Source organism: Cyprinus carpio, chromosome A8, assembly GCF_018340385.1.
Source record: "Cyprinus carpio isolate SPL01 chromosome A8, ASM1834038v1, whole genome shotgun sequence".
Taxonomy (NCBI): Eukaryota; Metazoa; Chordata; class Actinopteri; order Cypriniformes; family Cyprinidae; genus Cyprinus; species Cyprinus carpio.
This window is the reverse complement of record NC_056579.1, coordinates 15,097,790-15,111,487: the sequence shown is the minus strand read 5'-3', so window position 1 is coordinate 15,111,487 and position 13,698 is coordinate 15,097,790. Positions and strand designations below refer to the sequence as shown.

The window sequence follows — 13,698 nt, the reverse complement described above, 5'->3', positions numbered from 1 at the left end:
TGAAAAAATGCATATGAAGAAGAACCGCACCGTTATTCTAGCCGCCTAGCGCTAACGTTAGCATAAGCCTATTATCAGACTATTAGAAATTATTAGTCCACCTTTACTCAAAACTCCATTTGAACCCCGATCTGGCCCAGCTCCTTTGAAGCCAGACTCTGCTGTCTCTCCCGCTCCAGGCTCCGGTCCACCTGTGAAAAAAGACTCAACTTGAAAGCATGCATACACTAACCTCACACAGCTGCAACATCTGTAGCATCAAAATGAAATTGCTGTGGACTGTGACCTGTTTCTGCGCCTCCTCCCTGGCCTGCTCCAGCTGTCTAAAGAGGGAGTCACACTCTCTGCTCCTCTCCTCCAGACGCAGATGAGTGTTGTGGATGGTCTCTTCACGCTTAGTGACAACCTGAAGCAAGTCCCTGTTCTGAGTGCTCACATCTTCCATCTTCCTGTATGAACCAAGAAGAGAGAATGATACAGAAATGTGACAGTCATTGAGATACTTGTAGGAAATTTTCCTAAAAATGTATTTAGCTTCAGCTGTCTTTGTGTCAATAAGATGTTTAAGACCCAATCAAATGTTATTAATTAATTATTTCATTTATAATTATTTTCTGCTTATATTTCATTTAAAATTAAAAATATATACTTTCTAGACAGTGGCAGGAGAGCAGAATATATTATATAATATTAGTAATATAATAATATAAATACATTTTGGTTTAGTTTTAGTAGATGGAAATTTAAATAAAAATTATAATTTTGCAAAGGTCTTTTAAAAATTATTTAAAATAATAGCATTTATATATATAAATTATATTATATTATATTATGCAAATGTGCATCAGACCTTTCAGTGCTTTCTATGGAGTGTTTCAGCTGCATGTTTTCTTCAAGTACGAATAAGTTCCTCTTACAACTCTGTTGCTCTATCTACAAACAAAAAAGAAAATACGTCATGAAATTAAAAACCCATCTGATTTCATTAATATTTGTGGTGTAAACATAAATACATGTGTGATCACCTTGATTCTGAGCTCAGACAGAGTGCTGTTCTGCTCTGTGTTTCTCCTGTCCTGGATGTGCATGTTCTCCCTGAGCTCATCCTCCGAGCGCTTCAGAGCTTCATGCAGCATCTCTATTTCCTTCAGACGAGCCTGGGCCTGCTTGAGGCCCTGTTCCACCTCTCTTTCCATCTCCTCGCGGTCACTCTGTGCTTCCTTCTCCACCATCTCCAGCCTCAAAGAGTATTCCTCTGACTCCAAACGTGTTTTTTGCAACTGCAAGAATTATGAAGGGTTAATGTACTATGTCTCAGTGAAGATGGATTGTAATGAGCTTTGAGGGTGGTTTGTTAAAAGTACCTGACTCTTGTAACCCTCTACCAGATTCTCAAAGTCTCTGAGAGAAATTTTCAGCTGCTGCACCTCCGACTGAGTCAAAGACAGCCTGTCCTCTGTGGCTGACAGAGTGCTCTAAAAGAGGAGACATGCGAGATAAAGCACAAAAAATCTAAATCAGAGCTTAAATGGCTTTGGATGAATAAGAAAAGTCTAGATCTAGACAGATTTTTTTTAGATTTATTGCCTTGAGTCTCTGGTTTTCCAGTTTGGGAGTGGTGCTCTCTGAGGTGAGGGAGTGCAGACGGCTGAGAAGCCCCTCTCTCTCTGCGCAGAACTTCTCCTCACAACTGTGCAGCTGTTCACAACTCAGTGAGGCGACTGCAAATATGGTAATTGGGTAAATATCAGGAAACTTGACAAAAAAAAACCAAAGAGGATTTTTTTGAGTTTATATTATATTTCAATCCTCAAAAGTCAAAAAACAAGAAATTAACAAGAAATTATACTTTGAATAAATTATTCCCCTTAATTATCATTACTATATATATATATATATCATTATTCTCATTGCTGTAATGTGAAAAAGTATGTGATGCTAAAGACTGGAGTAATGGCTGCTGAAAATTCAGCTTTGCCATCACAAGAATAAATTACATTTTACCTGTATTTTAAATTGTAATAAAAAGTATAATCTTAAGGATCATGGTTTAAATGTTTTTAATTCAATATTGATCATTATGCTAAAAAGAATACAGATGAAGTAAAGATGAAGATAATATGGATAATGTAAAGTGAGTAAAATGCTCATGTTTGAGCTTCAGTGAACACGTAAAGCAAGTGAAGAAAGAGTCTCTGACTTATTTAAGGTGCTGTTCTCCAACTCCAGCTGGCTTTTCTCTCTGTTCTGTTTGGAGTAACACTGCTGAAGCTCCTCAGCAGTGGAGAGAGCCTCTGCTAACTGAGCCTCCTGAAGAGATGACAGAAACACACCAGTCAGAGTTTGCACTGCTTGATTCATACTGTCAACTGCATAAAAATCAGACTTTCAAACAAACTGTAAAATGTGAGACAGTGTCCAGTCAAGTGAATATATGAGCCAGAAGGCCATATTAAAATAAATGACTTTTGGAGAATTATTTAATCAACTAGCATTTTGTAAACCATGAAGGTCTACAGAATCTTTCTGTGAATTTTATGAAACCTTGTAGCACAGTTCATTTATTGTTCTTCTGTACAGTACCTTGTCCAGGAGTTGTGCAGAGAGCTGTGTAGCTGTATTCACACTTTGTTCAGCCTGTTTCCTCTGGTCCTCCAAGGTCTGATTGAGGACATCTCTGTCTCCTTCACAGTGCTGCTTCAACTCTCTCATCTGCTCCAGCAGGCCTTGCACCTCCTCCTGTTGATGCTGCAGTGTCCCTTCCAGCCTCTGTGCCACAGTACATTACACACTCACATGATTTTTGACTTTACGTCAATGAAAACCATGACTAAGGTAAAAATCCAAGTAGGCTTACTTGAATCTGAGCCTCCAGCCGATTATTTTCAGCTTCTTTCTTGCGCAGCTGATTCTGCAAGCGATTGCGGTTGGATTCAAGATCCTTTGACAGCCCTCCTGCAGTCCTCAGATGCTCTTGTGATCACAATGACAAAACACCTTCTATAAAACCACCTGCAACACAGGAGCAGATCTGACGAAATTCACTACATGCAAGTATTTAGAAATAAAGAAGAGGTATTAAAACATGTCATAGAGGAATGTTGCGCAATTGAATAGAAAAATAAGAGAATTTGTGATATAATTATTACCTTTTCATTTTCCAAATTCTCAGCCATCTGATTGGCTTCTCTTTCTCTGTTGTTGAGTTTAGTCTCAAGTTTCTAAAAAGAAAGTTACTAATAAACCAAAAAATCTAAGTATTTCTAAATGGCTTTAGAAAAATGAAAAACTTTAAAATGAAAAGTATTTAAAAAGTCTCATTTGTTCATTAAGGCTGCAAAAATACTGTAAAAACAGAAATATTGTGACAATATTGTGAAATATTTCTGTTTTAATGTATTCTAAAAAAATATATATATTTTCCTGTGACTGCTGATTTGGTGCCTGAGAAACATTTTTAATTATTATCAATGTTGAAAACAGTTGTGCTGCTTAATGTTTTTTTCTGGAAACCCTTAAACAATGTTTTTCAGGATTCTGTGATGAATAAAAAGTTCAGCATTTATTTTTACAAATAGACATTTTGTTTTGTAAAACAAGTCTTTACTGCCACTTTAGACCAATTTAACTAATTCTATCAAATACCAACAGATAAATCTAAACATAACTGCCTCTGTTAGAAATCTTATAATGTGCCGTGGCTAGATCTTTCATCAGGACAATGATCCAAAACAAACATTAAAATCAACGCAAATTCGTCTCACTGAGCACAAAATGAAGCTTCTGCCATGGCTGTCCCAGTTCCCTGATCTGAACCCTATAGAAAATGTTGGTGAACTGAAGAGAAGCACCAACATGAAGCTGAAGGATCTGGAGAGATTCTGTATGAAGGAATGTTCTCTGATCTCTTGTCAGGTGTTCTCCAAACTCATCAGGCATTATAGGACAAAAACACACAGCTGTTCTCTTGAGAAAAGGACATTGCAATAATTGGGTGCCAATAATGGTGGCCAACGTGAACTAGAGAAAAAACATTTTTTTCAAAATGAAATTTTCCCCCCATCTTCTATTGTTTTACTTCAATGATAGGTATGCATGTTTTGAATCTAAGATCAAAAGGATAAAAGATGCAGATTTATTTTCACAGCCACCTTTGTTCATATTCACCAAGGGTGACTATATTAGTGAAGGTCACTGAATATATATACTGTATATATAACAATGTGTCTGTGTGTGTGTATATATATATATATAAATATATATAGAGAGAGAGAGATACACATACAGTTTTATATATATATATTATATATATATATATATATATATATATATATTAGGGCTGTCAAATGATTAATCACGATAATCACATCCAAAATAAAAGTTTTGTTTACATAATATATGTGTGTATGTGTATTTATATATATATATATATACACATATATATTTGGTGAAGAATATATATATTTATATATTATATATATTTATATATAATATATATATAAGAATATAAATATATAAATGTATATACATGTAAATATTTATCTAAATATATAATTTATGTGTGTATTTATATATACATAATAAATATGTACACATAACATATATTATGTAAACATTTTATTTTGGATATTAATATGATTAATCATTTACAGCCCTAATATATATATATATATATATATATATATATATATATATATATATATATATATATATATTTGGTGTTAGTTTACAAACATTGTTATATACTGTATATAGCAAGAAAAAAATGTTGGTGTTAGTTTACAAACCCTTTTCTCAGCCTCAGAATCAGCTAGCATAGCATCTCCCTCTCATCTCCCTCTATGCCAACGACGCGTTGCTATGTACCGGCACCTCCGTTTCTAGCTTTTGTCCGTGAAATTTCCTAATAAATACATTGCCATTTTATACACATCCTGAAGTGGTGCCCTTAGAATGAACAGTGTGTATTTTAATTTCTAAGAATGTCTTACCTGACATGACAGACTAACCAGCTGACAACCATTTGCTTGAGATTTTTACTTTATTTCATTGACAAATATTGATCACTTTTGTCATCAAAAGATGATGCATAGGCAAAAGTTCTTGGTTAACTGGACACTCCAAATGTCCAAATCTCTTTCACATAACCATTACTCAGTAAGATCACATTTTAAGTTAAACCCCTTGAAAACCCAAGGATGAAACACATTAATATGAACATTCAGTGAACCACAGCTTTAGATAAAGTCACTGCAACCTCAGATTGGACATTTATGAACAGAGAACAGTAAGCCAAGCTGAGGTAGACGTAAGTATCTACATGATCTATCAGGGCTGAGCTCATCTGTTTACGTACCCTGAACATCACATGATGAGTGGCAGCACTTTAATATTACAAAAGTACCAAAACAAAAAAATTCACAACAAGAAAGAGTTACTTATGAAAAAAATTAAAAATGAAAATAAATGTCATTTGTTGAAAAAAAAAAAAAGACAATCACTAGATTATCAATGTGTCGCTAACCTGTTTTCAAGATAGTTTACAAAGATGGAAAAAATAGGATGATTTCAGAACAATGCCTCTAAAACCCATTCACAACCTCGACAGATTATATGAGGTTGTTTTACTTTAAAGAGCATTTGGTCCAGGTTGCTCTTTGCTTTACAAAAAAGAAAACACTAACTATGAGAGATATCCATACTTTCAGTTTAGTAGTAAAACAAATCATGGGGGGGGGCAGCATTGTATGGTATTTTCTTTTTCTTTTTTTGAATCTCTTCAGATTAAATTCTTAGCTCCATGGTTACAGTCCAAGCAAAGCCAGTTCAATTACTGAACAAAAATTAGTCTTTTAAGATTTGCAAAACCAGTAGACTACCATGGCATCAAGTCTGTTGTTTAAAGTTGTGCTGTGTTATCAAGTGCTTCAAGTTGGTGCAGCGACGACAGAAGCTTTGGTTTTATGACACTCGTTGTGTGGCCTTCTGCACACGTCGGTACCAGTTCTTCACCTTGGTATTTTCCACCATATCATCAAATGCCTGAAGGCCTTCCATAACCCTCAGAACACCAAACACAGCCTGAGGTGAAAACACAAGATATAAGAAGGTATTTTCCACCATACCACAGATAATTAAATATATGTTTATTAACAAACATAAAATATTAGGCAGCACAACTTTTTCAACTTTGGGTGCTGAATAATGGCTGCTGAAAATTCAGCTCAGTCATCATAAGAATAAATTATATTTTAAAATATATTAAAATAAAAATTAAAAAACATAAATAGTAATAATATTTCAAAATATTACTGTTTTTACTAGGGATGTAACGATTAACCACGAGCTGGTCGAAAATCGATTCAAATATGTGACTATAGAAATCGGCTAAGATGCCAAACTAATCACGATACAATCAGAGTAGGAGTTTATATGAATCTATCTCTGAAGGGAACTGACTATCTTTAGAAAAGTTTACTTGGTATTTTCTTTTCACCTTGCCTCTGAACAATGCATATTAAAGTAGTGATTATAAGCTCAGCTCTGCTACAGCGGTAACCAAGGAAACACTGTATCTCCGCTGTTCAGTGAATCTGCGTCTCGTTCAGATCGTCTGCTGTTTCGTTCAGATTTGTTTTATGTATTAAAAAAACAAAAAACAAAACATACACCATTCTCTCATTGCTTCAAATTTCGAAATTATACAGTCTAATTAAGATTAAAAACTACTCATGCTGCATGTATGCATCTTTGTTTGGATCGTGATTAAAATCCAGTGGTTGCCTCTCATTTTAGAAGGAAAGAGCAGAGACAAAGCCTTAGTTTGTTCATATTCAGAGATTTCTTTTATTTGTGTAACTTGCTGATTTGGGGTTTGTTTTAAAATTGACATTTATTTTTGTTCTATTTAAATTTCACAAAGAAACATGCAGCAATAGCCTAATAAAACGACACATTTTCATTTACTGTATAATGTCTTCAGTCTCATTTTGAAAAAACAAAATTGTGAGAAAATCGACTCGTGAAATCAAAAATCGTGAATCGAATTGTGAGTTGAGTGAATCGTTACATCGTTACATGAAGCATTTGTGAGCGTAAGAGACTTCTTTCATCAACATAAAGAAAACTGTACAGCGGTAGTGTATTTATATATTTCGAATAAGATTTTAGACTGAGAGAGAAACACATACCAGATCTGCAAGGTTGGGTTGATCGCCTCCCATGAATTCCTTGTTTTTTCCAATGGCTGCCACCCAATCATTGACAGCGTTGTATAGATCCTGTCTCACATCATCTTGCAGATGGTGTCTGTGTAGTATGAGATTAACCTTTGTTATCAAATATCTTTATTATGTATTATTTAAAATGCACTGCCCTCAAAAACCTACTTATTTTTCAATCTCATTGAAATGATCCACATGGCAGCAGCTCCAAAATACTTTGCAAAAAATCCCTCAAATGTGCCAAATTTGCCTTCTCGTACTATGTAGTCAAAGGATGCAAGGGCTTCAGTTGGCGTACGGTAAACATTTGGGGAAATCAGGTGCACCAGCCACTCATCTGCCCATTTCCGCCATTTAATCTCCTCTCTGGGCAAAAAGTGCTATTAAAAAGCTCATACAATAATTAATACAATAATGTAAATTCAATTTTAAAAAGTTAATAAAGCAATCACTTTCAGACATAACTGATTTGCTTTACTTTCTGGTGTCTTTCCCAGGATATAGATGATCAGCGTCTGCATCTCGCACCATGACCCAGTATTTATTGCCAAACTCGATCACATCTTTTCCACTGTCATTTTTTGCCTTCATCTCAGGATAACAAGCGAGAATCTCAGATATAGTTTTTTCCCTAAAAGAAGCAGTGAACAGACAAGCAAAAATTGCATTTATATTTACATTTATTTGCCTAAAGCAAAGCAACTATTACAAAACTGAATACAGTGCTCAAAAGTTCACTCTCAAATCAATCCCCCTCCAACTTTAGGAAAACATTAAATTATCAATTTCCAATCAGTACTGAAAAGAAAACTTTGTTTATTGTCGGAAGAATAACCATATTTGGGGTCCATAAAAAATAAACAACAACAAAAAAAATTCTAAATGAATACAATACGCAAATATACCAATGTACCAAATATACCAATATGTTTATGCTACAATAAAGTCATTAAAAGCGCATAAAATAAATTATTTCTAACATGAACATCCATAGATTTGATACTCCAAGTTACTCACTTGCTGACCAGGTATGTCTTCAAAACACTAACTATTACAGAAGAATCGTTGAGTTGCTGTTGAGGTATAAACAAAGAGAGGAACTTTGAAGCTGATGCATCATATATCAGAAAGATGATATCGATCTTTATCAGAAAAACTCATGAATAGCTACATACCACCATCCCGTTCACCATCAGGATGGGAACTTTTCTATAAGTGGACCACTTGATCTCCTGTCGCATAACAGGATTGACCTCCACAATTTCATACGGCAGACCATGATAATCCAGGAAGGCTCGCACCTTGCTGCAAAACGGACAGGTTTTATACTGATACAGAGTCAACTTCAGATCCGTCCCCAGCTCAGGTGCCTATAAAAACAAGTTAATAAAACCATAGTATGCAAACAAACCCAAAAATAAGGGCACATTTCAACACTTTCATCCAGAAATACTGCAAAAACTGGATACTGACATTTGCTTTTTCCTCTGCAAGGTGACGCTGAAGCGTGAGTTTGAGGGTCTGGTACAAGCCGAAACCACCACCGAGCAGGAAAGCGCATCCCAGGACTGTCCCACTGGCACGCACCGGCGCAGCGAGCGAGAGTCGGGATCTAAATCCTGCTCCGCCGGTACCATAAGCTCTTCTTTGGCATCTCATGGAAATTCTCGGCGCTAATGCTGCGGATGTCTGCGTGTCTAAAACTAACCGTCCAACCTTACTAAGCGTCCTCACACAGGCCGCCGCCATCATGATTTTACATAAACTCAACTGCCACAAGCCTACGGGGAGCGCAGTGTCAGCTGAACATAACACACAAACGAGCCGTGTCCTAACAGAAAGTTGACTTCCTCCAGGGGGCGCACCGAATTAAACTTTAAAATCATTCATTTGTAATTGTAGATATTTCTTCACAAATTGTAGTTTATTTAATAGTTTATATATAATATTATAGTTTTAATATATTCATTTATCTGAAACACAAATAAAAAATATGCTTCAATACGGAGAAAAGCTGTTTGGACAATATAGCATGCACAGCATTGAGAAATTAAGGAGATAAAATAAATATTCCAGTATCATCGTACTCAAGACAACATCTGGACATCTTATCCCCACCTACGTTAAATTTAAATTGTCGTATCAATTGACCATGAACATTTTTACCTAGAGTAGGCTACTGTAGAGTGATGTTCTAATCTAGAGAAATTTATAGGTTAGTTTTATTCACACAGACTTGTTAAATTTGCTTCAAGTTTTGTGAAATTTAAAAAAATTATTTGAATCCTTAAAGAAACTAAAAATAGAATGCCTTGAAACTCTCTAAATACATTGATTATCCCCCTTAATTTTAAATTAATTATTTTTTATTATTATTTTTATTAACTAATTATTAAATTTACTAGCAACATAAAAAAGACAGAAAAAAAGCTATTTCATGATTTTAAGAATCCTATTAGCCAGATTCGGACACTGATAAAACATCTACTTAGCTTTATATATAGCATCAATGCTCTTTTAAAGGGGTTATTGGATGCCCATTTTACACAAGTTGATATATTCTTTACGGTCTTAATGAAAAGTCTGTAATATAGTTTGGTTAAAATTTCTCAATGGTAGTGTAAAACAACGCCCTTTTTACCCTGTCAAAAACAGCTCTTTTCAGCCAATTTTTAGCATTTTCCTTTAAATGCAAATGAGCTCTGCTGACCCCGCCCCTCTCTTCCAGCTGCTCTCTGAGGGACTGTTTACTTTAGCTCTATTCATCATGAAACTTGCTAATTAGCACAATATTAGGAAAGGCGATTTGCAAAGATTCATGAAAAAACCTTATACTCACTTCTGTTGGTGAAGCTGGACCACGAATGATTCACACAAACAAAAAATAAAATCCACAAAAACAAAAAAAACCCACTATTACCCCAAATGAACACTACTATCCTAAATAAAAAATCCAAACACAAACAAAAAAACAAAAAAAACAAAACATTACAGTATAACAACACACACACACATAAAACATTACAGTATAACATTTCTGTAATCTATATACCAGTCAACAGCTTTTGAACAGTAAGATTTTTAATATTTTATAAAGAAGTCTCTTCTGCTCACCAAGTCTGCCTTTATAAATGCAGGATTGGTGAACAGAAGAGACTTCTTTAAAAAAACTAACAATTTTACTGTTCAGAAACTTTTGACCGGTAGAGTATTGGCAACTTTATTTTTTCTCTAATTTCTAGCTTTTAATTGGCTTAGAAATCAGATAACAGCTGGACATTAATCAATAATAATGATTTGTTAATGTTTATATACTACAAACACTTTTTTATCAATAAGGCAGAATGGTTTCTGTACTGTTATAAATGCTGTATCAATTAGCACTGCATTGTTCATATACTTTATTTATTACCTGGAGATGACTTGAAAACACAAATAAACCATATATTGTCCAATCATATGTTTAATGTCTTCATGTTTCCAAACGTTTCTGTTCTGGACGCTTTTGTCCATTTCCTGTTTTGACTTTCTGCGCTAGAGCTCCCTCCGGCTTCGAGTATGAAGGTACTTCAATGACTTAAAGGTGCTGTATGTAGGATTGACTGTACAAATTCAAAATATTGGAGAGGGTTTTTTTCACCCGGTCCCTCCTTCTCAGACTTGATGCACATGCAGGTTGCCAGATTGACGACACCAACAAGAACGAGTGCACTTGACAATGAATGAAATGAAATACGCTGTGTTTTCCACCAACTGGCAACCCGGGGTGCCAAAATACAATTGGGTAAACTGGCAGTGGGCGGGTTTCACAAACCAAAACAGAGAGGACATTGGAATAACTGACAGTAACATTGTTTTTCAGATAAACAAGTATGTTAACTTGGCATGTTTCTTAAATATCTGCAAACATATGGTATTTTTATGCTTTAGTAGAGTCAAAAACTTACATACAGCACATTTAACGAGATTAAAAAAAAAAACACACTGGGTGGATTTTTATCATTATAGGGGGGTTGTGTACACACACTGCCAACACACACTTCAGTTCAAACAGCTTGTAAAAGTGCATGTAACATCATATGACCCCTTTAAGCCAGATGATACTGTAGTATCAGCGTTTACCAGCAGGGACTAACTGGGCCATGCAAACCAGCCAAACTTTGACCCTTTGGACTAAGCAGTTTCACAGTGGGTCCCCAGCAGGAGGCAAATTATTGATTTGGAAGAATAAGTTACATTGCAGCACTGTGTGTGTGTGTGTGTGTGTGTGTGTGTGTGTGTGTGTGTGTGTGTGTGTGTGTCTGTTCTGTAGTGATATGGAAACTTGAAAAGGAAAATGTTTTTCTGACAGGAAAAATGTCAGGAAAGGGGGACTCTGCATTGTTTAACTGATGTTATTAACAAATGAAAAGCTTTTAAGAATGTTCAGACAGTTGTTTACAGCATGTTATAATCGATAAGTCATTACACAATAAAGAGGATGCAGAATATTTGTGGTATCCTCTTTGGCAATAGGTTGTGTATCTGTCACCATTGGTCTTACAGTTAGAGGTCTAATAGTTACAGCTATTGCTGTTGACATATATTACTTTAATGCTATGTAACAGAAACATATTGAAAGACTTGTGACTAAGAACATTTTGAATGTCTAGAAATTATATATATTTTAATAGATCATTCTTAACAGCACAGTAGCTTTTTTCATGCTGTTAAAATAGTCTGCTTCAACATGTGGTTGTTGAGGTACAGCCCTTGGAACATTTTATCATGAGAGAGAAGTTTCCCATCTACGTGTAACGTTTCTTCATGATTCCATTGCCAGTGTCCTGAGGCCGAGTGGAACATTAAAGTGAACAGCTCCAAGAGTAGCTCTCCAACATCACCCTGTCCTGTCTTTGTGTGGAGTTGGATCTCTGTGTGCATTCAGACAGAAGCTTTGCTTCCTTCCCTGCCTTTCTATTACCTCTCATTCTACAACACACAGTTCTTCTTAGTTTTATAAAAGCAGGGGTCCTTGACAGGGGACACAATGTTTTTTAAAAGGAATCCTATTATGTTCACCAATGCTGCATTTATTTGATCAAAAACACAATAAAAAGAATAATGTTATTACAATTTAAATTTTATTTATTTTCTGCAGCCATTACTCCAGTCGCCAGTGTCACATCCTTCAGAAATCATTCTGATTTGGTGCATAAGAAACATTTCTAAATATCATCAATATTGAAATATAGACATTCTTTGATGACTATAAAGTTCAAACAACAGTATTTATTGCATCCATGCTGAATATTTTTTTTTTCTTTTAAAATATTACTGACCCTAAACATTTAAACAGATATTAATTGTTCATGCTCATTTCCCCTATTTTACATTTAGATTACCTTTTACTGTAATCTATCACAAGTAGATTTTTTTAAATGCTAATACTCCAAATATTCTGTATGAACAATACAATCTTTAGCAAATCAAAATTAATATATATTTTTTATACTGTAAATTATAATGTTGTGATGCCTAAATTCACTTGTAGCACATAAAGCAATTGATATTAGTTTCAGTGTTTTATTTTTTATTTAGATTAAATATTATTGATATATAAACATTATATAAAAAATGAGTGTTGTATTGTAACATTTTAAAATGTTTTATATCTCCTTGGGCTGTGTTTGAACTCTTTAAACCATCATTTGTGAGAGGTAGTGTTTCAACGTCCAAGTTGTTCAAAAGACAGCTTGCATGTCTGGACGTGAATGGAATGACGTGAATGTAGGCAAGACATGTTAGTGCATATTCTATGTGAATTCTAAATGTCACCAGACTCCAACGTGCTGCACAGACTACAGAATGCAACTGAAGTGCATAAATCTGAGACAGATTTTATATAGAAACTGCTTTTGTGCATACGTCTTTGTGGTGAGGTATGGTGCTCTTGTGCAAATACAGTTGTCTCTGTGGATTTTATTGCAGTTCCTCTAGGCATCTCTTTTCAAAGGTTGAGCGTTTGCTGTCTCCATGGCAACCACATCTCTCTATGGCTGCGTAGGATATCCTCTGCATTTCAAAACAGTTCCCACAGTCTGTGCTTTCATAATAGAGTGCCACCTCCCCGTGGCCCTCAACTATGCTGCTGTTAGATAATCATCACATGCAACCCTTCACTACCGAACCATATTCGAATTTATACTGTTTTATTCTGTTGCATGATAGCATTATATGTACGATTCCAGCATTTACATTTGTGCACATCCTCTTAACTTGCGTAGAGTGCAAGACAAATGTCTCAAATTCTGTTATGGTTAAGTCTGTTTTTAGTATAGGACAGCTGTTTGTGGTCAAAAAGCTTTGTGACCTAGATCTAATGATAGGGCATTGCAATTTTTTCAACTCTTTAATGGTTCTGAGTGTATTTCTGCCATTTATGTGTGTGTGTGTGTGTGTGTGTGTGTGTGTGTGTGTATTGTAGGATCCAGAC

At 35.1% G+C, this 13,698-nt stretch overlaps 1 protein-coding gene and 1 pseudogene across 1 annotated transcript; both read right to left on the bottom strand.

The window, feature by feature from the left end:
* Nucleotides 1–188: 188 nt before the first annotated feature.
* Nucleotides 189–4,998, bottom strand: LOC109084231 (annotated as a pseudogene).
* Nucleotides 4,999–5,022: 24 nt separating this feature from the next.
* LOC109084262 (prostaglandin E synthase 2-like) lies at nt 5,023–9,078 on the bottom strand. The gene is made up of 7 exons (XM_019098948.2): nt 8,697–9,078; nt 8,399–8,593; nt 8,241–8,296; nt 7,702–7,854; nt 7,389–7,589; nt 7,191–7,308; nt 5,023–6,081 (listed from the first exon to the last, which is right to left on the bottom strand). The coding sequence occupies exons 1-7, from the start codon at nt 8,973–8,975 to the stop codon at nt 5,962–5,964; spliced, it is 1,122 nt and encodes a 373-aa protein (XP_018954493.1). The 5' UTR covers nt 8,976–9,078; the 3' UTR covers nt 5,023–5,961.
* Nucleotides 9,079–13,698: the final 4,620 nt, after the last annotated feature.